This window comes from Lagopus leucura, unplaced genomic scaffold (assembly GCF_019238085.1).
Source record: "Lagopus leucura isolate 7727_CA_CO unplaced genomic scaffold, USGS_WTPT01 Super-Scaffold_100027, whole genome shotgun sequence".
NCBI classification, from domain to species: Eukaryota; Metazoa; Chordata; class Aves; order Galliformes; family Phasianidae; genus Lagopus; species Lagopus leucura.
In genome coordinates this window covers 6,541,793-6,569,501 of record NW_024962278.1, presented here as the reverse complement: position 1 = coordinate 6,569,501, position 27,709 = coordinate 6,541,793, and the positions used below count along the sequence as shown (strand labels likewise).

Below are 27,709 nucleotides of genomic sequence, written 5' to 3'. Positions count from 1 at the left end.
TGCTCTTCTCTCCCAACACTGCGTCTGATCCACCTGCACTTTCCCGGCAGTTTCCTGCTGTGTTTTCCCCATGAGGTGCATGCACTGTGCATGCACAGGAGCCAGGGATGGGTACTGCAGCCTGCAGGTGCTAAGTGAGCCTTCAAGTATGGAACAGATCCCCACCTGGTGTAAAAGTCTGTGAAAGCCAATGGGATGCTGCAGCCTTCCACCAGCTGGTTGCAGTCATATGTTGAATGGATCGTATGGACCTCTTTATTTCAACGACGGGACACTGAAAAGTCGTGGTAATTAACCAAGGTCATTAGTGCTCCCCTGCACTCTTGGCTGCCCCACATGTCCCTCCTTTCCAAAGCCGCTCGTTACAGCAGAGCCCCTGAGCCAGAAGCACGCACCACTGGAGCTGCCGTTCATCGCGTTTCCCGATCCCAGCTCCTCGCTCAGCCCTTTGTTAACCCACAAATCTCCCCCTGCGTGCAGCCGCTCCTCTATTAACCGCGCGGGCAGAGCGGCTGCGGGCACCCCCAGCTCACGCGCGGTGCCACCTGCGGGACAACAGCACGAGGCGTCGCGGCCCTTCCATGCACAGCAACGCGCAGACGTGGCGTTCCGGCGACAGCGTTCTCTCTCATGACATTGAAGTTTGTAGGATTCCTCAGCCCTTATTTAGGATATTTGTCTGCTTTGGTGCCAGAGAGCAGCGCAGCAGCCACACAACCCCGTGCCCCGCACTGCCCGAGGGTGTCAGGGGGCGAATGGGGCGTGGGGGGTGGGAAGTTTGGGAACCCCGGGGCAGGGCGTAGGGACACCCCGAGAAGGGGAACACACGCGGGGACACCGGGAGGCGGGGAGCACGCGGGGGCGGGGGTTCGCGGCGCGGGGACAGAGACGGACCGCCGCGTTCCCAGCTGGAGCGCGGAGCGGCGACACGCGTGGGGCGGCTGCCGGGCCGGGGGGGCACGCGGGGGGGTGCGAGGTGCGCGCGAGGCGCGGCGCGGGCTGCCATTGGCCGTGCCGGGCTGATGTCACGGCGGGTGTTGCTATAAGCTCGGCGGCGCCGAACGGGCTGGGGACAGTCGGGCGGGTGAGCCGCCGCGGGACGGGGTTGGACGGGTGAGGAGCGAGCGAACTGGAGCGGAGCGCAGCGCACACAGCCCCGCACGGCGGGAGCCCCCGCGGCCAGCCCGCCCGCACCTGCCGTCCCCTATGCGCGGAGCCCGGCGCAGCGCCACGACGCCGGAACGCTGAGCGCAGCCCCCGCTGCCTGCCCGGGGACCTGGCTGGGGGGCCATGGGGGTGGCGGGCACCGAGCTGCCTGGCGGCAACGTCAGCACCAACCAGAGCACCGCAGACCCCACGGTGTCGCGGGACGTGTGGGTGGTGGGCATGGGGATCCTCATGTCGCTGATCGTGCTGGTCATCGTCTTCGGCAACGTGTTGGTGATCACCGCCATCGCCCGTTTCCAGCGCCTGCAGACGGTCACCAACTATTTCATCACCTCGCTGGCGTGCGCCGACCTGGTGATGGGCCTGGGCGTGGTGCCTTTTGGTGCCTGCCACATCATCATGGAGATGTGGAAGTTTGGGAACTTCTGGTGCGAGTTCTGGACCTCTCTGGACGTGCTTTGCGTCACGGCCAGCATCGAGACCCTCTGCGTCATCGCTGTGGACCGATACTTTGCCATCACCTCCCCGTTCAAGTACCAGAGCCTGCTGACCAAGAGCAAGGCACGTGTGGTCATCCTGGTGGTGTGGGCGATCTCGGCCCTCACCTCCTTCCTGCCCATCCAGATGCATTGGTACCGGGCAGACCGTGACGAGGCCATCCTCTGCTATGAGAAGGACACGTGCTGTGACTTCTTCACCAACCAAGCCTATGCCATTGCCTCCTCCATCATTTCCTTCTACCTGCCGCTTGTGGTCATGGTATTTGTGTACGCCAGGGTCTTCCAGGTGGCCAAGAAGCAGCTGCAGAAGATAGACCGGAGTGAGGGGAGGTTTCACATCCAGAACAAGGAACAGGACCAGAACGGGAAAGCCGGGCACCGCCGTTCCTCCAAGTTCTTCCTGAAGGAACACAAAGCCCTGAAGACCCTGGGCATCATCATGGGCACCTTCACACTGTGCTGGCTGCCCTTCTTCATCGTCAACATCGTGCACGTCATCCAGGACGACATCATCCCCAAGTACGTGTACATTCTCTTGAACTGGCTGGGCTACGTCAACTCTGCCTTCAACCCCCTGATCTACTGCCGGAGCCCGGACTTCAGGTACGCCTTCCAGGAGCTCCTGTGCCTCCGCAGGTCTGCTCTGAAGATGTATGCCAATGGCTACTCAAACAGCAACGGCAGGAGTGACTACAACGAGGAGGACAACGGCTACCCCCTGGCACCGGATAAAGCCAGTGAGCTGCTCTGCGAGGAGGGCTCCTTCCCTCACCCCGAGGACTTTTTGCACTGCAAAGGTACTGTGCCTAGCGGGTAGCTCTGAGACGCGATGGGCTCTGGCGTGGCACACTGCTCCTAACGATGAGCCTTTCTCTATGGAAATACAAAAGCCTGATAGTTAGAACGATCCTCTCCTAAAGCACACCTAAACCCCAATGGCTGCAAGAAACCTAAAACTCAGCAAACCTCCTGCAAACAGGTGAAAGGCAGCCCCGGGTGGCTCGGGTGGGCTGGCTGCTTGCAGGGGTTAGGAATTTAAGTGCACGACCTTAGGTCCCGTGTGCCGGGGGGAGTGCTGGGGGGGGGATGGTATTTTAAGGCTGTGCAGAAAGCTCGTCCCAGGAAGAACTTCCTGGCTGTGGCCGGTGTTGAACTACCTCATGAGCTCGGTGCTGGCGGCTGCTGCGGGAGCGCCGTGCTCCTCTGTCTGTGCAGCACCTGCCCCAAAATTCCCCCGAGGGATGCTTAGAGCTCGGTAGGCTGTATCTGATCCTGTTGCTGTCAGTGGGAAAGTTTAAACAACGCCCGGAAAACAAAACAAAACAAACAAACAAAAAATCCAAAAACAAACAAACAGAAAAAAAGACCACAACAGCCACGAATGCGTCTTTTGTCAAGTGCTATAGGACTTTCCGCTGAAATAAGGATAGAAATAAACGGAGTCTTTGCCCAGAATGTGACACTGTGACTGTGGGACTCAGGAATGTGGTACTGGGAAGCCGGGCGATACGCTGCTGCAGTCGCAGCCCGTCCTTCTGTCGAGACCGCAGCCGAAGCTCTGTGGCCGCCCGGTTTGTTTAAGTTCGGTTCCCAGCTGGCAGCCCGAGGAGGTGGGCAGGGAGGGTTTTATTTTCTGTCGCTGAGGGCTGACAGTCCGGCAGCGCAGCCCTGGCCGCGGGACGGCTCTAGGCTCGTTGGTTGGTTTGTTTGTGAAGGGTTTTTTCCCTCCCTTGCAGCAGGTTTGCATTGCGTTCCCGCAGCACTTGGCGGCGGGCGCACGGTCTGTCACGGCGGCAGACGCGGGCGGGCAGGTGGGGACGGACGCACGGACGGACGGACGGAGGGGTGGCCGTGCTGCTCGGCGCTGCTCGGAGCCCTCGCTGGAAGAAAGCAGCGATCGCGGGGCGGAAATGGAGCTCCCCCCACGCTTTCTTCCGTAGCTGCAATTTGAAAGAGGGGAGCCGAGGAGGATGTGAAAGTGCGGTGTGTTCAGAAGCACGTGGGAAAGATGGGGGAGGGACGGCCCCGCGCCCCGTGGGAGCTCTTCTCCCTGCCTGCACTCGGAGGGTTTTGTTGGCACCGTTGCTAGGAGGCGGCTCGCACCCACCTGGGCTGCTCTGTGGGGAGGAGGTTCTGCCTGCCCGCAGCTCCCGCAGCCCCTTCACCGCGGCTCCTTTTGCTGCCCTCGCGGTTACGGCCAGGGCGCGCTGGTCGGGATCAGCTCGTAAGGACAGTGCTGGTGCTGCAAGGTTCAGGGCGGCTGCAGACTCATCCTTGAGCTCGCAGCATTCCACGTGATAAAGCCGCACCCGGTTTTGTGGGGAAGGGTTTGTAAATCCTCGTGCTCCCTTCTGCCTTCCCCCAGGTATCCCAATTCAGTCTGGGAGGACAGGCAGCCCTTAGCCCTGTCCTAGCCCTGAGCTGGGTGCTGGCTCGGCTCTGTTTGCAGCCTCTGCAGCTTGGTGCGTGCTACAGAGCAGCAGAGAATGTGTCCAGCAGAGCTCTGTGTCACTGCCAGCTTTGCTGCCCGTGCCCATCCACACCTTCCTTGGTGCTGTCAGCAGTGCCCGAGCACTCCCCAGGTCATTGGGTTCAGCTTTTATATTACAGCATGAACAAACGAGAAGGGTGTGATGGCTCAGAGCGGTGTGTGGCTGCCGGGAGCAGGAGGCCAGGTTGAAAAAACATTTTCTCCTCAGATAAACATTAACAGGCTGTCCTGGCAGGGGAGACCTGGTGTGGGGTCAGGTGCTTTCAGCTTCCTACTGTAAAGGGCTGAAAGGCAAGGGGCCCTGTGCTGTAGGGCTGGTGTCAGTGCCCCATGTAGGTTAGAGATGCACCGCATTGGAGATGCACTTCAGCTCAGTATGGGTCCTGATTATCACAAAGCAAGAAGTGAAAATTAGCCTCTTGGTTGAAGCGATTGATTTTTACTGTGCCATTAATCCTGCCTAGGCTGGTGTTAGCAGGAGTGCGAGGTGAGGGGGTGTCCCATGGTGATGGCTCTTGGTGGAGGGGCAGGAGAAATCCAGCATCCACATCTTATTTGCTGTGTGCATTTTTTATTATTATTAACTACTATTTGCATTTCAACAGCATGTGCTGTGGATGAGGATTTTATTGTCCAAATAATCGCTCTGCTTGCTTGGCTGGCTGTACTCATACTTCAGATGTTGGTGCCGTATGCAGCCAGAGCTGAGCCATGAGCAATGGGTGACTGCAGCACTGCTGCAGTGTGCAGAGCACAGAGATGTGGAAGGGACAGGGGATGTCTGTCTGTCTGATGACCTCTGCAGTACAGTGCTAAGGTGCAGTGTTAGGAAACCTCAAGCTTACCCATGTGTGAGTGTTGAAAAGCTGATTTCTTTCCTCTAAGACACCACTAGTAAAACTGGTGAGGCTAACTGCTCAGTTCTGGAAGCAGCTGGAACTAAAAGAGATAAATACCAGAGTAGTAAAAGTTGTGTCACCAATGAAGTCAAACTTGATTAACCCTTCCTGTTTCATGAGGAAGAAAAAAAGCTGAATAAAGGAATCCCTTTGCCTATTGAAATGCATTGTAATGAAAAGAATTTAGAGATGTATGCTAGGGACTCAGAAATGGAGCATTAAGTCAGGACGCAGTAGCTGCTACAGTGATTTTAGGGTCAGGAGAAACCCAGCACGCACATTTCAGGATTAACACTAGCAGAGGGCTGGCTCAGGTTAAGTACATCTGATAAAACACAGCAGTAACTTCATTAGAGGACAAGCACTGTGATGAAATGCTGGGTTCTTATTGCAGGCTGCTTGCTATGCTGCAGCCACGATGTGCATAGAGCAAGGGCAGGATGGTGCGAGCACGAAGGGTGGGTGTGAGCTGGAGCTTGGCATGCCTGTACCTTCATGCTTTCAGTCACTTCAGCCAAGGAGGTTGTTACTGTTTTTGATGCCTGAGTTGAGATGAGAGGCATGATTGCAGCTTTTGTGCTGTCACAAAGTACCGTTCTTACTGCGGCTCCCTTCGTTATTGCTGTAGCTTCATCCCCTAAAACGGGCAGAGTATCACAAGCTGCTGCCTTATGTCAGTCCTTTGCTTCTTGGGATCAATTCTGGAGACGTTCTGCTTTCTGGGAAGCCCAGGCCTTGAAACCCAGCCTCGCTCACTGTGGCTCTGGGGAGCTGTTGGGCAGCAGATCCCCCCCCGCAGCGCCAATGTGTTTGTCTGGGTGTCACTGATGCACAGTGTGCCCCTCTGTGTATCTCTGTGGGGGCTGGCCCAGAGCCTGTGGCTATTTCTTTGGAGCCCCGGTTAAAGACAGTGATGAGCAGTGGGTACAGCAGGGAGGACAGCAGAGACTGAAGTTACCAAACCCTCCTGAATGCCTGACAGCAGGCCAAGGCTCAGCGCGGAGAGGAGAGCCTCATGTCTCCAAGCAGCACACAGCATGCTGTGTTTTTCTAAGGGTTTGTTTATGTATTTATTTACTATAAGGAACATGTTTTTGCAGCAGAGGGAGAGCATTTACAGGGCTGGCTGCAAGCACACCACAGGCTGCAAGCTCTCCCAGCATCTCTTGCCCTTCTGATATTACAACACTGCTGCCAGCAACTCCATACACCACTCTGCCTGAGGGAAAGGCTTCTTCCGCTCTCTTCACCAGCCCTCTGCATCCAAGTGTTTGTATTCACTGGTATGATGAGCCCATTTCCCAAGAAGATGAGTTTATGAGCATGCTCATTCCTCTGGCAGGAGGGAGGACATCCTGCCTCGCACGTTCCCTTCTGTGCTGTCTATCAGCAAACACTAAGTGCCATCCCATCACAACAGCAGGGGAACAAGAGGTTCTCTGACCAACCAGCCATGGCTGTGTCCCTGAGCAGGGAGGGTGGAAATGGGGAGCTGTCACCTCAGCCACCCATGCAGGAACATCCAGCACCAGGAGCACCCTGTTCCTCAGCTGAGCCGCAGTGTTTGCTGACTTGTAAGAGCCGTGTGCCATGTTTTGAAAGCGTTAGCCCTAACCTTTCTTCTTGGGTTTGTAGAGAACATCTTGCAATTGACACACAGCCCAGGCTGTGGACACACAGTCATTTGGCAGCTGGGGTAGCTACACCCTTACGCAGACATTCCTCCAGTGACAGCTGCAGGGACACTCAAGGGAACATGTAGGTGCTGCTCGTGATATTATGGAGCAGGGCAGCAACACTGTGCCCGCTGAGAGATGTTCCTTGTGCCCGCACTGCAGCTGGTGGTAGCGGCAGAGCTGGGGCACAGCCACAGAACAAAGTGCAGCAGCTCGACTGGGAATGCAGAGCTCCTGTGGTTGTGGTAGTGCATCCCAGGACCGGGCAGAGCTGTGCAGGCTGGAACTGAGTTTACACACAGCTTGGAAGAAAGTTGTCTCGCCTGCTAAGTGTGGTGAAATCTGTCTGTAGGAGCTGGACCTAACCCTGTCCCTGAAATACATACTTGTGGAAAACAAAGTGGATTTGCTGCTTCTCCATGCATACAGTTTGAGTTTTTCTCCTGTTTTCTCACCCTATCAATGGCAGGAACCTTTTCAGTGCAATATTACCAGTGCCAGCAAGAGTGGGTTGGGAAATATTTTCTTGTTTACTGTCCTTGGTAAGGCCATTTTTGCACAAGTGCATATATATTTAGATATATGTATGTATATGTGTGTATATACCTTGATTATCTATATACAGTGATATATAGATCTGTATATAAATAAGGAAATGTAAAGGTGTTTTGTTGTGCTAGCTAGATGAAGACATGTATGTTCAAAAATTAAAGTATTTATTGCAGGTCCTAATGGTTGACATCGTGTTTAAATAAAGAATATTTATGGTATGCTTGTAGTCAAGTGTCCTTGCTTCAGACTGTCCTGCTGGCTGCGTCTCCCACATACTCTCCAAGTGAGTAAATCCTCGGGCTTGTTGGAAACTAACCCAGCACCGGAGGAGCCCGGAGCATGTAGAGTGGCAGAGCTCCATTCATTTATGCTGCACGTTGAGCTCGCCTCCCCTGGAAGCACTGAGGACGCTGCAGGTGCTCAGCACCCCCTATAAAGGGCTTCTCTGCTTTCCATCTCCAGGGCTTATAGGAACAGGGGTTTTTGGGAACTCACCTGCTGCTCTGCCTGTTTGGATACCAAACAGCTGCAGTCATGTGTGCCTCCTGCGTGGTGGGGATGGAGAAGGACCGGGGACAGCTGAGCTTTAATCCTTTGTTGCTGATCTCCAGTGCCAGCGTTCCCTGGGAGCGGGAAGAAACAAATGTCTGTAGGGATGGGAAAGTGAAACCCAGGAAAGTCATGCAAGGGTCTACGGATCCTGATGCTGTGCTGCTGTGTGCCGAGCAAGGTCTCGCTGTGCCTCTGTCCAAACATGGTTGGGCTGGGCTTGAAGCAGCTGTGAGGATTTGAACCACGTGGCTGGAGTGGGGGGATAGCAGCACAGTGTGATGGATCTTTTCTGTTTGTCTCAAGTTGCTTTATCTCCCTTCAGGGCTGGAAAATCTTCTGGGGGGTCTTTGGACAAATATCTCAGCCTCTTCTGTTACCAGGTGTGCATCCCTGTTGTGCTGCTGCTCTTACTGCTTTAGGAGGGGTAAAGGAAGAGCATGGCTCATGTTAAACAAGATCCCAGCCCAGCGTGTGCAGTGACACGCAATTTGCATTCCTTATGCCACTCAAACCACAGTGAAAGCATTGGCAGCAAAGGCCAATGTGTGTTCTGTGTGTTTCAAGGCTTCTCTCCAACACAGAAGCAGGTCTCACTGTGCAGCTTGGATGGGAAGGGACCACACCGAGCTCTTACAAAATACAGCGGATGCACAAATTACAGTAATTTATGATTCTGTAACTTTGTGCTTTCAAGGGCTGGAGGGTCCCAGCTGGGAACAGGTGCCATTGCTGACTGCAGGGATCCTGGAGAGGTGGGAACCCCATCTGCCATCCACTGTTCCTTTCCAACAGGACCTTCAGACCAGAGAACAGCTCTCCCTATGTCCCTCCTTGTCCTTGGTACTTAGAGGTGCCCAGAGCCCAGTACCCACTTCAGGGCTGCACTGAGGCTCCCACAGCCCTCTCTGGCTCTGGTCTGTTGCGATGCCAAAGGAATGGCATTAGGAAACCATTGCAGTGGCTACCAGAGCAACCTGTGTTCTTGCCACATGGCTTCCTTGCAGCCTGCACTGCCCACAGCCCCACTCATGCCCTGCTGGGCAGCTGGGGGGGCTCAGGCTCCACCACTGAGCTCCACAGCATCAACCCCATCCTGAGAAACACATAAACAGCAACAGGGCCTCAGCAAAACCCCTGCCAAGTCCTTTCTCTCTCATGTAAATATTTTTTTCCTCTTAAGTGTGTGTGAGTGTGAAAAATCCCTTCTTAATCTTTTCTCTTTCTGGATGAAAGAAATGTTTGTTCATCCTTGGGTGGGGATGGCCCTCCGCTTGAGATTCAGACATTTTGCAACCATCAGCTCAAGCCAAACTGATGCTGCTGAGAGCATTTCTTATCTCTCCCAAATCCATGCTGGTCTTCCTGCCTCAGCCAGGTTGCATCCGAGCAAAAGGTGCCCACCATGATGGATGCGTTGGATGAAGGTCCCACAGACTGCAGTTAGTCTGGGCAGCCTTGAAGAAGCCTTCAAAAAACGTGTACACAATATCCATGGGGCTGCAGGGTCCCCACTGCTGGACCCTGTGTTTTAGTGGGCTTATGGAAATGAATGGCAGGTTTTTATTCCTGAGAAAAGATAATATTCTTGAGGTCTGACCCTAGAATCACACTGCTCAGTGAGGGACACTTCACCTTCTGATAAATGCATGAGAAGGTTGCCACATGCTGCCACATTGCAGCAGAGATCTTGGGTACCTGATATGACTGTGCACCTGGTAATGGGATGGAGGAAATATGCAGCAGCATATGGGAGTGTGTTGTCACCATCCTTACCCAGGTTGTCCTGCTGGGATACCAGCTGCCAGCCCTGCCCATGGCACTCCACTGGTGTCCCACCAAGTCTGCAAAGCTCTGCTGCTTCTGGTGCTCCAGCAGGAAACTATCTGCTCAGTGGTTGGTTAGTTGAGTGTGAGAATGATGCTGAGATAAATCCTTATCAGCCTTGCTTGTAGGTCATGGTAACATCGCGTTGTGACCAAGATACCATAGTGATACTGAGCCTCCATGTGAGTCTGGGCTCTTTCTGGGCTCAAGAGTTTGGTACAGAGCTGCTGGGTGGGAAGGATGTACAATGACAGTGATCTGGAGATCTTTTTGTTCTCTGCCTGAGAATTTCAATTTTTCATATTGGGAGATGAAAAATAGTGATAAAATTCTTTGGAAAAGCCAACCTTTCAGCATGGGTTTGAACAACTGCAGCTTACTGATGCCTGTGTCTGTAAGGAGGTTTTCATCTCCCTGCCAACAGATTCATAAATACTTAGAAGTTAGTGAAGTAAACTAGAAAGATTTTCATGAGGATGGAGGCAGCCAAAGAACAGAGGCAAAATGAAAGGTAGCCCAGAGAGAGTGTAAAATAGTGATGGAGAAACAAATGGAGATGAGAAATGGTCCCTGGGAGGGAAAATGACTCAAACAGCAAACTTGGGCGGAAAACAGGAAGCTGAATTCCATGTGGTAAAGGAGGGAGAAGCTGGAAAGGGAGTGCAGAAGTAGAGATGGAGTTGGGAACTGCTGCGAGAGCAGGACCTGAATGTCAGTGCAGGCAGCCTGACTGCTGCCCCTTTCCTCCTGTGTCAGTGTTTTCTCCTCATCCTTCAGCAGGAAGGAGGTGGCAAGCAGGGAGGGGGGTGCCTATAGTGGTAAAGCAGTGCTGGGAGCTGTGCAGGAGAAAGAATGGCCATTAGAGAGGCAGTGCATGCACAGATTGTTCCCAGTGCTGGGGGAGTTATCCAAGGCAAGTGGCCAAAGCCTAATTTATGCTCGTGGAGCAGGGAAGGTGAGTGTTGTTTTATTTTTAAAGCCCTTTTCCTCCACCTTGTGCCGTGCCACCTTCTGTGCTGGGGTTCCAGTTCCAGGAAGAGAAGGGGAAAACAGCCCTGTTCAAACTCATACATTGTGATTTAGCCCATAAATGGCATTTTACCCATAAGTGGACCAAGTTAGCCCAGGCCCTGGGTGTCCATCCATCACCCTGTCACTCAGCCAGTTTCAGGGTCACAAGGCAGCAGGATCAAGCCAGCCCCATGCCACATCCCAGCCCAGGCTGACACTGGAGAAGGCCCAGGGCACACTACAGTCATGCCATGCTGCTCAGGAAAGCCAGGGATTTTGTCATGGAAGGAAAGTCCTACTGCAAACTTGAGATGCTCCACAAGCAGCTGGTTTGTTCGTTGACAGCACAGAGCCCTTCAGTGTGAGAAAAGGTGGCCCAAAGCTGACCCTGGGTTATCTGGCCCCACCAGAGCCCTGGGACAAGCTGTGCAAGTGTTGGTACGGATGTGGGTGCACACGATGGAGAGATAACCAAATAGAAGAGTTGCATTCAGGACCTTGCTCTCATTTTTACTGCAGTGACTTTCATGTGAGTCACCACAGTGGTATACTATCACAGCTCACAGGCAGCACAAAATTCTCAGGTTTCAGATAAGCACGCATATGGACAAACTTGATGTAAAATTACGCCGGGTAGGCACTGCTCTGCTTTGTGTCTCCTGGGAGCAGCAGGGAGGGCTGAACTCAGGGGCTCTGCCCTGCAGCAGGTGGGGTTTCCCAGCTCCATAGCTCAGCTGTGATGCTGGTGGTGCCCAGCACTGTCACTGTGCTCCAGGCTGCTCCCAGCTTCCTTCTTCTGCTTGTGCTTTCATGCCTGCATCTGCTTCTTATTGCTGGAGCTGCACCTCTGGCAGCCCTGCAGCAGACCCCAAAATGCCTATGTTGGAGCCTGCGTGACTGATGGGTCACAATGTGTTACCTGTGCTGTGCTAGCAACGAGCTTTGTCTGCTGCATCCGAGCATAAAACCTCTGAACAAAGGAACAATCTTTGCTCTCTCTGAAATGCCTCTCCATGCTCTCTCAATGTGCCTGAGAGGTTTTTCTGAGATACAAGCAGGTGGTCAGTCTGTGGAAAGGGAATAGACCCTGTTACAGCCCCACAGCCAGGGCACAGAGCCATCTCCTGCAGGCTGTTGTGGCTCCTCAGCTCTGCCCAGGCCTGCAGGGACAAAGAAAAGGTAATCAAGGGGAAAAGGATTTCATATTATGGATGTCCCAGCAACTGTCAATGTCCAAGCCTTTATCAATCCCAGCAGACTCCTGCTGGAGTCAAGTGAAAAAGGTATCAGTCCCACCCCACATTTTTTTAAGAAGGAGATGTTGTGGAAAGGTTGAAATGCTTGTGGGCATCCTCCAAAGGAGCAGAGCTCAAAGGACTGAGGAAAAGGTTCCTGCCAAATACATTGCATTTTGAATAGAGGCAGTGAACAGAATAGAATAGAATAGAATAGTTGGGGAGAGCAGCATCTTGGTTTGGAAACAGGGCAGACTAGCTTACATAGTACCTGCTTGCTCTCTGGATGACATCAGCAGTTGGTTTTGTGGAATTTTTTTGTTGTTGTTTATTTGTTTTGTTTTGTTTTTAACTTCTGGTGTCCATATGTGCTGAAAGAATGATAAGATGGCATTAAAAAAGCAGTTGAAATGTGTTCTCTCTTGGGATCCTTCATCTGTAGATAGAGGGAAAGAGGTGCCCAGAGAATATCAGTGCTGGGCAGCAGATGAGGAAAGCCTGTAATCCATTTCCAGAGTTACAGTGTCTACCTTAACCTTTCAGGTTGGATATTAGGAAAACCTTCTCCAGAAGAGTGATCAAGCACTGGCATGGGCTGCCCAGGGAGGTGATGGTGTCACCATCCCTGGAGGTGTTCAAGACTGTGGAGATGTGGCACTGAGAGGTGTTGTTTAGTGGGCAGTGCTGGTGGTAGATGGATGGTTAAGGATCTTTTCCAATCTCTGTGATTCTATGATTCTCTGATTCTTATACGCCCTCTTTATTTCCCTTGTTTTCCATCCATCCCCTTCTGCAGTAGGGGCCCTTGAGCTCTGCTATGTAGTTCTTTCCTGAAGCATCTTTTTCTTCTTCTTCCTTGTAGAAGACACAAAGTCAAGGCTATGTGTTTGGAAAGTCCCCCCTCAGTCCTTGGCTCAAGGCAAGTTTATATAAAACAAAACATTCATGACTTCCTCTTGGTCCCCATGTTCCTTCCCGAGCTGCAGCCATGTGCAGGGCAGTGGTTTCCTCTAACGTGAGCAGTGAGCTCGCTTCCTCCTCAGAAGCTGCTCTGCTGCCAAGGCACGATCACTGTGAGTAGTGAGCATGTCTGCCAGGTACAGAGACAGACTGGGCCAGCCGCCTGCTGCCCAGCCTGGTGATGGCCATGGTGTTGTGTAGGAGATGCAGGTTTCCCTGGAGGAGAGCTGGAGGCATCAGAATAGCACCAGGGATGCTACTTGGGCTCTGCAACAGCATCACTCTCAGAGTTCAACTGCTCATCGCTGCTTTTTGTTTGTCATTTTGGGGTGTCCCTGTGATGCACGTTGTGCCAGCTAGCAGCTGTGGTTAGGGAAGGATGGGGTACCATAGCTTGTCTCTCCTGCTGTGTCCATTGGGCACGCTTGTCAGCATGGCAAATGGGTTTGCATTGCTACAGCCACGCCATATCAGCCTCAGTTTGCTGAGATAGCTTTGCCTTTAGCAGCTCAGGAAGGTGTGCAGGGAGCCCTGTGGCTGCACCTTACCCAAAGGATGTCACACTCGCTGCAGGTTTTCAGCCTCCAGCATCCTTGCCATCAGTCTGTTACTGAAACACAGCAAGGCAGCAGTGTTGAGATGTTTGTTTGGGCTTTGTGCATAATGCCCCAAGACCTCAATCCTCTCTGAAGCACAAAAGCTTTTATGTGAGGTGCTTGTTGAGTCGCAGGAAGAAATAGCTGAAAATATCACCATGTTCTGAAATGGCAAACATCTGCGATTCAGGCACTAGATTAGAGGCTGAGCCACAGTGACTCACTGCACATTGCCGTGCCTTGAAATGGAGCCTGCGCTGGAAGGGCAAATCCTCTGCAAGGGTGTTCGGGGAGAAGATGCACGGTGTTCTATCTAACCTGAAGCAGGCTGAGGCTAGGGCAGTCCTGAAGAACAGGATGCAGCTCTGTGCACCAGGAGGGCAGTCATCACAAGGGGGGCTGTAGGAAGTCATTAGCTGTTATGTTTGTCAGAGAGTTTTGCATGCTTGTGCCCAAACTAAAAGTGACTGCATCCCCCACAAAAACGTACCATTTTCATTAACCCCGAGTACTCGTTAATGTTTCCTCCCCCTATTTCCTTCCTTCAGGTTACCAAAAAGGTGATGTTTGCAGAGAACTTTCCTCCTTCCCCTTCTTGTGTGGTGATTCATTCAGGGATGCCACGTTCCTCCGTGGGTGATACAGAAGTCAGAGCCAAGGAGGCAATTGCATCACATTGCATCACTGATTCAAATGGGGACAGAGGAGTCGGTGGATGCTAATGGGTGCTTCTCTGTGCAGATGCTAACTATAGCACTGACAAAACCAGGTCCAAGTAATGGCCTGAGGAAATCCCCGCTGATTTTAGCCAGGAGTTCAAATTACTGGTTGTTACCATCAAACAATTAATAGAAACTAGACCTATTAGGTCATCTCAAAGCAAACATTTAATTTTCACTAGATCTACAACAGGTATCGTGAATCCTGCCCTAACTGCTCAGTCTTGTATGAGCTTTATAGGACTCCCATTTGCAATGGTATCATACCAGTGTTATTCATGAACTACAGAGCAACAACACATGGAGCTGTAGGTGTCCCTGTTCTCTGCAGGGCAGCAGGTTGGACTAGATGACCTTTCAAGGTCCCTTCCAACTCAAACTATTTTATGATTCTTTGATTCTATTCTCTTGTGCATTTCTAGAGGATTCCTCTGTGTAAATATATGCATGGGTATATTGTGCTCACCCTTCAGATCTTCATGCTGTTTGCCTGGTGCAGGACAGTAGGTGCCCACCTGTCTGGAGAAAAGGCTGGGCTGGTGTTTGACATGAGGTGAACAGAGCTGAGTACATGTATGCATCTCACTCTGTGTGTCTTCCTTACCTGGAGGCTGTCTTCATTTGACTTGCAGTAGTTTATGAAAAGTTCTACAGGAGTTCCATGCGGGCACCGTCTGGTTGGAGTTCCATGCCAGAGAAACCACTCTTTCTTTGCACATCACTGGTTCTTCAGTGGCCATTTCAGCCCAATGAAACTCCTGGAAACTCCAGTGCTCATGAACCCCACTCTTTCCTCCTGCTGTCACAGCAAGCCCTCATAACTCAGGGTGAGGTGTGGAGGAACACAGCGACCTCATGCAGCTGCTGGTGAGTCTCCAATAGGAAGCTGGAGGCCTTCAGATTTCATCACTTCAGCACTGTCGTAGCTATGTAACCTATTTAAAATACAGCAAACCTGAAAGCCCTTCCATATCGGACCATCAGAGGGCTGTAGCTGAGCTGCCTGAACCCTCGTAAATAAATACCAGGACTGTCATTCCTGTAGAAGTCTTGGGACCAGCCATTTTTAAATGGGCTCTCAGGTTACAGCTGGGCTTCACAGCACAGCCTGCAGTTGCTTCAGGGTCATGGTGCTGTGAGGTAAGATTTGGCCCTTCCTAAAGAGGAGGGAAATTACAATAAACAAACCGCTGAAAATAGAACCTGGTGTCCCTTCAGCATTCTGCCCTTGCCATTTCTGCATGTTCCTGGGGAGGTCTTGCTGGGCTTTTCCTCTCCTTTCATTAACTTCTTCAGGGGTTGTCTTGCTTCTATCTCCCTGTGTGGAGACCAGGACAGGTCTTGTTGTTGGGTTGTGTGCCAGCGAGAACTGTGTTGGAAAGCAGTAGATTCAGAACACTCAGCCCTGCTGGCTGGAAACCCAGATGAAAACAGATACAGCTGCTGATACTGGATGATGGGCATGAGCACTGGAGGGATGGGCGCATCCACCAAGTGCAGCAGGTCACCAGGATTGGAACCATCAGATCACCAACAAGCCGAGCTCCACCTCTCAGGGAAAGCTTTCCATATCTCCATGGCAGATGCCAACCGTGTGCTCATTCGCTTAAGACATTTTTTGCCAGCACGTATTCAGAAAAACCCCTGAGGGCTGCAATGGAGCAATCAGCACCAAACTGCCAGGCTCTGGGAGAACAGTCCTTCTTGCTAGGTCTGTATTTACCCATGCGCAGGGCCTGCTCCACCCTGGATCCCTGACCATGGCCTTCATGCTGTTTGCCAGCCCACTGCAGGACTGTGCTGTGCCTGATGTGATGCCGCTGGCCATGTCCAGCAATGCATAGTGGGAGCTCAGCCGTGGTGGGGCTCAGTGTTTTCTGCAAGTAAGGACTGGGAGTGTTTATCAGCCCTGGCACAGACCTCTCTGCTCCGCCCTTTGATGTGGATGTGAGCAGGATGAGGGAAAAAGAATCCGACTTCTTTTCATTGAGCCACATCTACTCACACGGGGAGTGGATGTGAACGATTTCCCAAAGCAATTTTGAGCCACTTTTGAGAAAGTTACTGGAGATCTGTTGCACAAGAGAGAAATAAAGGACAGCTCACACTCTGTCCCTCTCCCTGCCCATGCATATCTCACGTGTTCCTCACTGATGTGACGGGATGAGAGCTGCTGGACTTCCTCCAAAACAACAGATACCCACGATTGATTGCCACTTCGAGGTGTTTGTGTGACCCCAGTGCACACAGGCAGCAATGCACCTCTTTGCTCTAAGGTTTCTCTTCTGTGTGTTGAAAAACAGCACTCCTTTTTACTACGTTACGTATCGTAAGGAGGGGAAAGGGAGCAGAGGTGTCTGGTGCTGCTCATGGCAGCTCAGGGCAGAGCTGCTCTGTGCTGTACCAATGCAGGATGGGGATGTGTGCAGCTGCCTGGGCTGATCCCACCTTCACCATCCCCATACCCACGTGTGCCCTGTGGGACAGCTGTGACAGACGGTGATGCTGTTTGTGTTCCCTTTGTGCTATTTGCGCACTCTGCTGACACAGAGGGAAGGGGCTGGCTGCTTTTCCCCGTGCTGAATCACTTACAGTTACGTAAATGCCTTCTCTCCAGGCATTCAGATGCCGTGCGAGTTCCCCAGCACCCGCCTTAAGAAAACGTCTAAGCCTTGTGACTTCTCTTTCTTCCTTCCCCTTTCATTTACTTTCCCCTTTCCTTGCTGCCCGCTCCCTGCAGAGCCCTGCAGCTCTGTCCCACTGGCAGCAGCCACACGTTGCCAGGTCAAATGTCTTCACAACTTCAGATTCTAAAAAAGAACCCCTGACCTTTCCGAGCCTTGCAGTCCCTCCTGAGCACAGAGGGCACTTCCTTCCCCACCAATGCATTAATGTCTCACCTCTCTCTTTTTACTTTGATTCTCATACATGAAGGAAACTTCTCTTTCACACTTTTGATGTGGCCAAAAACAGCTTGAGATGAACAGACCTGATCTGGGTAGTCCCTGAGCTGCCCCCAGCAGCCCACATCCCTTCATGGTTTGTGAGATCACGTGGCAGAATATCAACAGAGCAGAGAGCGGTGACTTCCTCCTTCCTTCCCGAATAGGGGTGCTTTAAAGTGCATCACCAAAATCACATCTAGGAACTGCTGCTTGGATCTGTGTCATGCTGGGCATTCATACCAAACCCAGAGCTGTGTAACGCAATGGGCTGATCATAACCCCTCAGGAGAAACTTTCCTCCACAGTCACCCCTCATGGGCCCTTTCCTCTGCCACATCCCAATCTCAAGAAATTAAAGTGATGAATAATGCATAGTTTGGGGTACTGTCTTCTTCTAAGGAGAGAGAGGGAACAAACTTGAATAAAGAATTTTATGTGTAGGTGAAACGGCATCCGCTGTGTCTCTGTGTGAGCCTAAACTAGTCTTTGTGTTACCTCATTAGTCATGTTAGTCATAAACTTCTCAGAGATCACCAGAGATGTTAGAGCTGTGCAGAGAGCCAGCTGGAGATTGGAGATTTGGGAACCAGAGTCACAAGTGTCCCTGACCTGCACACTGACCTCCATAGGATCCTGGCCCCTCCTCTGGGTGGGAGAGACACAGCTTTCCCAGCTAAGGACAGGTGAAATGTAGCAGTCTGAAAGCAAGGGAAATGCTTGAGTGCAGATGTAGGCAGCAGCCACCTCCCTTCTGGCTGCACAACCAGGTAGGAAGAAACCCAATGGCAGCGGGTTCCTGTTGTAAAGAGCCCAGGGCTGCAGCTCAGTAGGGCTCAGCTGCAGGTGGTGCAAGTGTCACCTCTCTGCCCACTGCCCAGGGCTAACACAGGGTTCATAAACTGCCTGAGGATGAAGGACTTGGCATTAAGGTTTCAAACCATTTCCCACATCTGGGGACATTCCACTTGTGGATCAGATCTTCTCCATGCTGGAGCATCACATGAGAATGCCTGAGAGAGGGACAACTGCAGTGCTGCATGTGGGAGGGAGGAGAAGCCATCCCCATGCCTCATGCTCTCTGCCTCTTACCCCAAGGAACCACAGGTGCATCACAAAAGCTCACAGAGCAGCACTTACAGGAGTGTTTGCAAAGGGGTCACGGCATTACCTAGTTTTAACTGTCCTGAATGCCACCTGTGTCTTCATCCCTTCTTCAAGTCTGAAAACCGTCCTGGAAATGTGCAGTTCAATGAGGCAGAACTTTAATCACAACAACCTGTGTAGCTCTGACTGCCAAATTCCTCAGAAAGGAGAGATTTCTGTGCTCTGAGAGACCTCAGGACAACTGGTTTGGGTGCTTGCCAGTGAATCAGAAGCAAAGACCCAGACCTTCTCCTTCCCCATGCCTCTCTCTCTCCATATGACTTGCTGATAGTGTGTTGGATTCAGAGTCTGGCTCAGTCTCTCATTACCAGGAATAATATTCTAGGAATGGGAAAAGAGCTCCCAAAAAGCTGAAAGAACCCTCCCATGTGTGTCTGCCTGTGCTATAAGGCAGCGCAGGGCAATGTCTCCACTTTCCTGATGTGATAGAAAACAGCACTCAGTGTGTTACCAGAGAGCCGCCCCGTGACGCTGTGGGATTTCTAAAGTAAAACTTATATCTCACTGCCTCCTGACTTCAGGTTATTTTGCACAAAACAATTAAACAGACCAATCAAAATGCATTTACAAGATCTGCCAGAGACCCTTGGAGTATTTGAGCCTCTGGGTTTAATTTCTGTCTTAATGGTTGCCTTGATGGTGGCCCACCTCTGTGTCCTGGGGCTGGCAGCCATAAACATCCCTGGGCCAGTCCAGAAGAATGAGCCTTGAGCAATGGCCATCCTTAGTGGGACCCCACCTCGTCAAACCTGAGAAACAGCCCTGCTGTGCCCTGAGCAGAGCATCTCTGCCCTCAGCTTAGCAACTTGCTCTACAGCTTGCTTCTTACAGCGTAGCAGGAAAATAGAGAACTTCTGAGTTAGTGGGGAAAACAAGTTAGTAGTAAAGTCAATGGTGGGGTTTCTATTTCATCTGTTGGTGGCCCTGTTGCAAGCACCTTGTCACTTAAATGCACGAGTGACACTTTAGTGAAGGGTCCTTACTGTTGTAATTCATTGGGAACCTCAAGAATACTTAAGGAAACTTCCCCTGGAGTGACCCTTCACACCAGCATGTCACATAATGTGCTTGACAGCCCTGCCAGCTCAGCGTGCTACCCAGAGGGAAGGGAAATTAGGACTTAGTCTGCATCCTTTACAGCTGGCTGGCAAGAAAGTGGTGTCTCTTCATGTATGTCTTTTTTTGTTACACAAGTCTGGCATACAGCAGTGTATTTCACAGCATCACAGAATTGTTGGGGCTGGCAGAGACCTCTGGAGATCATGCAGTCCAATCCCCTGCTAAAGCAGGGTCAGGAAGAGCTGGTTGCTCAGAGCTGTGCCCTTGGCGTGGGGTGGGAGGGGAGCTGAGGTCTCATCCCAGCACGTTTCTTCAATGAGGCGCTGAGTGCAGAGCAGATGGAGGAGTGAGAGTGCTGTTTGAGTATTCGGTTCCTATGGGGAGCAGGACTTTCTGTTCATTGTAAGTTGTTTGATTTAAGTCCATATTTGTTTAAACCTCAGAGGAAACTGGGTGTAAGCCCAGCTTAAGGACAAGTATATGTTGGCATCACCCCAAAGAGAGGAAATTACGGTGTGCCACAAACCAAGACGAAAGCATTCCCTGCATTATCTGGCACGCAAGGCCTTGGTTATAAAAGCACACTTATCTCTATCATGACTTCAGGCTTGCAGAATATCAAAAGGATGTGTTTTGTGGCTTTTTTTTTTTCTTGCATCATTATGAAATCGCCTTTCTGCACCTCAGGAGCACACTGAGATCCCACATGCACGAAATTTACACTTGGTCAGAATGGGAACACATTCAGCCCTACACAGCAGTGAGGTGCTGAGCATTACCAGGTCAGTGTAGGTGAGTGCCTGCCCATGGTGGTGTTGCACTGAGCCTTGTAGCAGTGGTTCCAGCAGTGAAGAATCATTTGCCTCACCTGATGTGTGCATGCAATACTGTGTTTCAGAGTCAACCTCTCCCATTAATGCTTCTGAAAATGTCTTCTCTTTGTATAATCCTCCTTCTTGCCCTAATGATGGTTTGTGTCACGGTTGCAACATTTGAGTGAAGTCTGACAGTGGTGTGGAGTTGGACGCACATGCTGCAGCACATAGAACAAACATATATAGGAAACTATAGGGAAGAAAACCACTACTTGCCAAAAAATGAACACCCCAGGAAAACATTGCACCAGCTCCCAGCTCTCTGACAGTCAGGAGTTCCTGCTGGGGGACTGCAAGGTTTTAGAGTTCACTTTAATAGTTTCAAAGAGAATTGCTGCTCTGTTGGGAACTGCCTTCAATCTGCTCAGTGACTGCAAAGCAAATAATCTCCTTCCAACTGCCCCAAAAATCACAAAAGAGGCAAACAGAGCTCCTCAGAAAAGCTGGAGCAAGCAAACGAGAGAGAAATAACACAGCTTTAAAATCCTGTTGCTTTTCAGCTGTTCCACATTCTGGCTGCTTTCCAGAGTTACTTTAATGATTGACCAAAAAAAGGGAGTCCTTCAAATGTAAAGTTTGATGTGGGCATTTTCTAAAGTTTCTTACTAAAGTAACTGAAGCTCCAGGTCTGGGTTTTAGTGACAGACTGCCATTGGCATCAGGCAAAGAGCCAGTAACCTCCCCAGAGAGCCTGGAAGATTTGGGTGCCATCACTGTGGTGGGAGATTTGTGTTCTCCAACAAGGCTTACAGGACAACGAGGACTCAGAGAAACTGACAACAACCAAAAAGTGGAGATGTGAAGTAAAATCAGTGCTAAGGACTGAGGCTGATTGGGAAGTTGTATTGATGCTTGGTTGTGTTGGCTGCTGGATCCCTGCTGCCCAAGGAGAGCTCATGGGGAATGAGCACAAAACAAGCACAGACCAGTGCAGGGGAGAATGATAGTGACCAAATACTTCTGAGTAATAATGAATCCTGAGCGGACAGATTCACTATGAAATGTTCAGAGCCACTGCCAGGTATTCCCAAAGCTGCCACTTGTATCTGGGAGTTGTGAGTGAACTCTGTGGTGGGAAGATGCTGCATCAGAGCCCTGCAGTGAAACAAAGACAAGTGGTATCACCATGCATCACCTGGGGCATCGCCTTGTGCAGTCAAGTACAGAGACCTCTCAGATCATCGCATCCAACCATGCATCACTAGTATTTCCCACTAAACCTGGTCTCTCAGTACAACAACTAATTGTTTCCTGAACACCTCCAGCATGTGAAGTGGTGATGTCCAGCTGGCTGTTTGCAAGTTGCATGCACTTGGCCTGTGCCCACCTCCATGCAGCCATTGCTTCGTGGGATGCAGGTGGTCCACTCTCTCCTGATGTCTGATCTGTGAGTACATCCAAACTTCCCAACAGTCAATAGCAGAGACCGCACGGCTTCTTCGGGCGACTTCTGTTTTGAAAGTGATGTTTTGACTTGTGAACCTGGAGGAATTCAGGGCAGAGGAAATGTTGGAAGAGGTCGGGAGCGCTGTGCTCCCTCTGCGTTACCCGGAGCAGCAAATAGCAAGAGTTCCAGGGCAACATCTGATTTTCTGCTTTTACGAGGCAGATGTTTAGGAGAAGTGACCTGCTGTTTATTTTAATTGCCATCTTCCAAACCTCCCTTCTATGTACGCGCACACATTCAGAGTCCATAAATAAGGATTCTTCAGGGTATGCAGTTATTTGGGTAGCTAGCCCTGTCTTCTGTCAGTGCTTGGCCAGGGACATGTCTGCAAATCTAGTTCCCCTTATGTATCAGTTTTACAGTGATGTAAATCAGCGAGGTTTAATTCCATTCTCAGCAACACTGGCATAAATCTGAAGTCACTCCACTGACGTCAGCACTGCAATTGCAGTGTAAAGGAAAGCTAGACCCTCTTGGCTTCAGAATGTTGCTGCTGATATAGACCAGACCCAGAGCAATAGTAGTGGGGCTCAGCATGTCCCAGCACTATGGAATTGAACCACAGTTTGTTCTGTATACAGCAATAAAGACAAACTCTGCTGATTGCACTGGCATTTTGTTGGTGAAGATGAACTGTATCTTCCCTACAGCTTGGGTTGAGCTTGGGTAGGAACCCTCATGGCCCAGGTTGTCCTGCCCTCCTTGCTCTTGATAACTGAGCCAAGGGGACCATTGGCTGGAAGCTGCAGAGTTTACCAGTCCTGACACAAAACTCTGGTTGTTACCGTAGGAACCTGAGCTTGAAAGCAAAGATCATTCAATGGGGAAGCAGAAAGAGGGCATCAAGCTTCTGCATCCTATCAAAACTAATCAGCTTGGCTTGGATTTGGAATACCAGACAGTCACTAATTACAACAATAATTTTAGAAATATCTAGATATCAAGAAAGATTGATTTCTTTTGGATTCTGGGCAAGAATCCAGTCAGGATATCTGGGGCTGGGCTGAGGAGGAGGGCAGTTATCCCTGCTGCAAGGCACAGAGCCCTTCCCATGGGGAAAGGAGGCACTTATATCACGGTGGCTGTGGAATGCAGAGAGCCTCGCTGTGCTCCATGGGCGTCTTTCCTGGATGTAGATATGCAATTTGTTCAGAGAACTTCCTCTTCCTTTCCAGATGAACTCTGTATCAGTGGCTTTGCCCTCGGAGCTGACAGCTTGGTTCAGGTTTCCTTGTAAGCTTACAAGCTCCATCTATAGGATAGTCGAAGAAGAGTCCCTCGGCTTCAAGCTGTTGAAAAGGGCAGAGAAGCTTCCCTAGTTCTGTTCTGGAAAAACTCATACCATATCGCAGGTCATCTCTGATTTCCTCGTTGTGACTTCATATTTAGGTATAGTTCCTCTCCCTGACAGCCCTTGGTCCCATACTGAGCGACTGTGGGGCTGCTGTCTGTGGAAATCAGAGAATCATTAAGACCTCTAAGATCATCAGGTCCAATCCCAACCCGTCCCACTGTGCCCACTGACCACGTCCCTCAGTGCCACATCTCCGCAGCTCCTGAGCTCCAGGAAGGTGACCCCACCACCTCATTGGCAGCTGTGCCAGTGCCTGACCACTTCCTGAGAGTATCTTTCTAACATCAACCTGAACCTCCTCTGAAACCACTGGAGTTGTGGAACTGCTGTTATTCCACATGGGAAATCTCAGGGATTTTCTACAGACATTTGGACGATTTCTGGGTCCCAACTGTGGCACCCTTAGTCTCTGATAGTCCACAGCAGCCTGTATGCTAAGCTCAGTGGTAGCAATTATACAAACCATCTAATTGCAGTTGATTTAGCAAATTGGTTTCTTCTCACCTGGATGTTTAATGATTGCCAGCCTCAGCTCACACTTCACTGCACTAACTGTACCAGCAGAAGTCATTGCAGCTTACACAGCTTTTTTAGAAGTAGGAAACATAAAAAGTGAAAGATTTTTGTTCCTTCTCTGGTGCAAAGCAACAAATTGCCATTAAGAAATTCTCCAGAGCTTGATTTTCTGCTCAGGGCATAACTGTGCCCTCTTAAGAACTACACCCTAACATGTCTGGTTGTGCATCTCTTAAACAACGTGGCAGGGCAGATGGAGCATGAATATTTTTTCACAGATGCTGGCAACTGATACTACTGCAAAGCAACCCTCTCACACTGAAACTTCAGCTCCCATTTGCACAAGGAGCGCAGCTTCAGTTTGGACACCCAGAGTTCTTCTGAGAGGCGTTGTGTTCCCAGAGAACAGAAATGTTTTATTTTCCTTCCTCCAGATCCATTCTGTTTGTCACTGCTGTTTTTCTTCCTACATCTGCACAGACCACAGTCTTCAATGTGTACTTGTTAAAATATCACATTAAAATATCACTTTCCAATAAACAAAAGCACAGGCATATCTAGTACTTGTTCCTTTCTCTATCTCAAGATTAATTTCCCATTTTTCCATCTAACACGTCAGTCATTCAGGTATCTCTGCCATCAAGAAAAGGGTCTGTTCCTTCCTTTTTGTAGATATAAAACCAGAAGGAAATACATTCTCATCTTCTGGCCAACAGGTCTAAGTGTGCATGTAGAGATGCATCTGTTTATTCTAATTATTTCATGCAAAAAAGCACTCTTTTGCTTTTTAGTAGGAAAATCTGCATAAACCTGATGCATTTTTTCTTTCTCTCTTGCACAGAGATCCCTGGGTGTCCAGGAATGGTGGAGAGCTGAAGGCTGACCTCCCTTCCTCCCTACCCTGAGCTCACGAGGGCTCTGAAGAGATGGAGTAGAAGCACAGCCCTGCTTCTCTGAGCCCAGGGTTGCTTGGGAAGTGATTGCCTTGGCAAACATCTTCATCTCAGCCCATAGCTCATCGTGCATCACCTGAAGGAGAAGCTGATGAAGGGATTCAGAGGACCAGGAAGGGCTCTGCCAGCACATCAAGCACTGGAGAGCACAGACAGGAGATTAGCACTGAGAGGCACTCTGCAGGAGCCACTGCATAGGAAACCAGCTCTGGGAAGATGCTAGAAGAGCCCTGTGAGCTGAAGAAGGTGAATGGCCAAATGACCACAGAAGTACTGTGGGGTTTTCCTGGCACAGCATCCTTGGCAAGAGCTTGCAGAACACAGGGTAGCAGGACCACATGGCTGCATGCAGTGGCTGCACTAAAGGAGCCCCAGCAAGGTCCTGTCTCGTGCTCCCTGGGGCTGCAGGTGAAACAGGAACCTGACCAAGACAGGGAGGAGGAGCACAGGAGATTGTTTTGGTTTATACTGTGCTAATTTCTGCTTCTGGTACCTGCTCTGTCTACCTCTTTTTCTCTTTAGCCCTACACGTACTGGATATGGGACAGCCCCACACAACAAGCAGGAGGTTTGCACAGGGCAAACCCTGTTCAGTGCAGCATTCTGCTGTCAGATGGGGCTGACACCGAACAGTGCAAACATAACCTGGCTTTCATTCACTCCTTATCCCAACAGATCTGGAACTGCAAAGCCTGGACTTCGGACAGGAGAAAGGCTTGAGCCTGGCAGTCTTTGCAAGCAGTCACATGCTAGCATGACCAGCCACTTTTGGGAGCCAAGTTTTAACACCCGAGAGCCAAAATCACATAGAGCATCTGGCTCTGTGCTGTAGCTGTTGAAATGAGTGTGCTGCACATTTAGATCCTGATTGTGGAATTTTAAGAACTCAGCAGAAAAAGGAACAGAGACACAGGGAGCAACATAGGCTCAGGCAGGGAATCGTAGGAAAAAATGGTTCAAAATCATAGGGAAACTTGCAACTTCATTGCAGATGGCATCCCAGGCACAGACTGGTGCGCCCAGCTGGCAGGCTGCAGCTCTCTGGTCACTGAGCATCTCTTGCAGGCCCAGGCACAGCATGCCAGCACCGACCCAAGGCAGGAGCCACATCCCTGAGCTGCTGTGCCAGGCTTCCACCTGCAGAGCCCTTCCCCTTCTGAAGTTGTATTTATTTATTTATTGATGCCCTTACTGCTTGATGCAGTGCTGCTAACAGGCGAGGACACAGAGAGGCAGCATGTGCTGTGCCCCTGCGAGATGGGAGCGGACAGACGGACAGATGGACACTTGCCCTCCCCTTGGGACTGGCTGTGGAACTGCACAAAGCAGCCTGCCCAGGGGTGCGGGCTCACCAAGGGCACGCAGTGGGTCTTGCACACGCAGGAACAATTGGGTTTTGTGTGGGTGAGGCATGGCAGTGGGAAATGCCTTGGTCAGGGCAGACCCAGGCATGCACATGGGCTATGGGAGCATATATCTGTGGGGCAGGAGGAAAGCTGCCAGTAAAACAGGAATGTATCGCCTGGGGTGAGCACAACTTTTGGTCTTTGGAGAATTAAGAACAGGCAGGATGGACTCTGTTGTGAAAGACAGCAGGACAGCTGTATGGGATCTCTGCGGAGCTCTTCCAGTCAGATTTCCTGCATGCAGCTGAAGCTGTGCAGCGCACATCTCTCCTCACTCTTCCTCCATGCCCAGATCCTGCCTTCCCAGCTGCAACGTTGCAATCTCCCCATCTGTTCCGTGCTGGTGGAGCAGCTGTGTCCCTGAGTGTTGGGCTCTGCCCTGCTGCTCCCACTGCTCCTGGCCCTGCACCCTGCCCCGTGCCCTCCTTTCCCTGCCCCATCCTCACCAAGGCTTTGTCCCAAACTGTGCGGCTGCTGCACGGAAACATCTCCCAACCCAAACCTGTTTCCTCAGAAGATTCCTAACTCCAGTCACATATTATGTACTGAAAGCACTGCCTTTGGGATTAGCATTCAGGTTAGAGACACGTGTGGGATCTCAGTAGGTCTTTTTCTCACAAAGCCTCTCTCTCATGTGCAGTTTGCAATAAGAGAAATGGATACACTTGCTCTGATAATCCACCAGCGTGGCCCAAAGCAGTGACTTGCTGATTGCTGAGTGCTTCCTTGAAGAGTTGTTGGAGATGGAAGAGACAAATTACAAATCCATCTGCCTATGGACCTTCAGGCTTGTTCCATGAATTACATTACAGCCTATTTTTAAACGTCCTAACACCAGGGTTATTGTGCTTTCATTTGGGAGACTGCTCTGTAGTCCAAGTCAAGAGCTGCTATTAGCATTGCACCTGCACTTCCTCCTGAAATCTTCATTCCATTATTCCCAGTGATGCTCTGCAAACACCCGCTGCTCACTGGCTGAGCTCTGCCCCCTGAGCAGTGCTCCTCCTGCCTCCTCCAAGGAGCTCCCAGGCTGCTGCTGCTGCTCTGTCCTTCCTGCGGCTCAGCATGGCATGAGCCCACAGGTCATTAATTGGTGGAGAGGGAGTTGTCAGAGACCTGCACCCACAAGCAGAGCAGCCAGGACCCATAGCAGTATGGAGCTGTCCTGCACCTCCTTGCACAGCACTTGTGGTGCAGGAGAAGGGCAAAGGCTGTGATTTGTCCATACCAGTGTCAGCTGTGAGCAGCTCCCATCCCACGGGCAGTAAATGCTGGAGAGAGCACACAGCAGCCTCTTCATCTCTGCAGAACCCTCAGTGCTGGGCGAGCGCGTGTACCGCACTCGGCTGGAGCACTATTGTGATGGTGAGAGCTCTGTTCTCACTGAACAAATTGTTCCTACCAATAAAGAATGAAAAGCTGTCCTCTTCCCACTCTCTTTTATTGCACTATTCATCGAGCTGTGCTGGAGGAAGGGACCGTGCTGGGCTGGGGGGGCTGAAATTTGCGATGCAATGGACAGGTCATGGGGAGGAAAATCACAGCATGAAGTGCACTGCAGCTGGGGCTCTAGGGGGAGTTTGCTGATGCGAGGCAGGTTGCAATATCTCCTGGGGATGGGGCTGTGGCACACGGCTAGAGGGGAGCAGAGTGACCGTCTGTACCAGTTCTGCAGCTGCTATGGCACAGAGCAGAACAGGTCAAGGAAACCTAGAAGGAGAGAACAAGGCAGATGAAAGGGGATGCTGAGGCTCCCGGGGGTTTCACAGGATGATAATAAAGGAATCTGGAGCCTCCCATTCACTTGG

General features: G+C 51.0%; 1 protein-coding gene across 1 annotated transcript; it reads left to right on the top strand.

The window, feature by feature from the left end:
• The first annotated feature begins 1,290 nt into the window (after nt 1–1,290).
• Nucleotides 1,291–27,323, top strand: ADRB2 (adrenoceptor beta 2). Its single transcript, XM_042880660.1, has 2 exons — nt 1,291–2,464; nt 24,384–27,323. Exons 1-2 carry the CDS (start codon nt 1,291–1,293, stop codon nt 24,416–24,418), a joined length of 1,209 nt encoding a protein of 402 aa, XP_042736594.1. The 3' UTR covers nt 24,419–27,323.
• The last annotated feature ends 386 nt before the right edge of the window (nt 27,324–27,709 follow it).

Coding starts and splice junctions, on each gene's coding strand:
- ADRB2 (XM_042880660.1), top strand. CDS start 1,291: ATGGGGGTGGCGGGCACCGAGCTGCCTGGCGGCAACGTCAGCACCAAC. Junction 2,465..24,383: donor GGACTTTTTGCACTGCAAAG/GTACTGTGCCTA, acceptor TCTCTTGCACAG/AGATCCCTGGGTGTCCAGGA.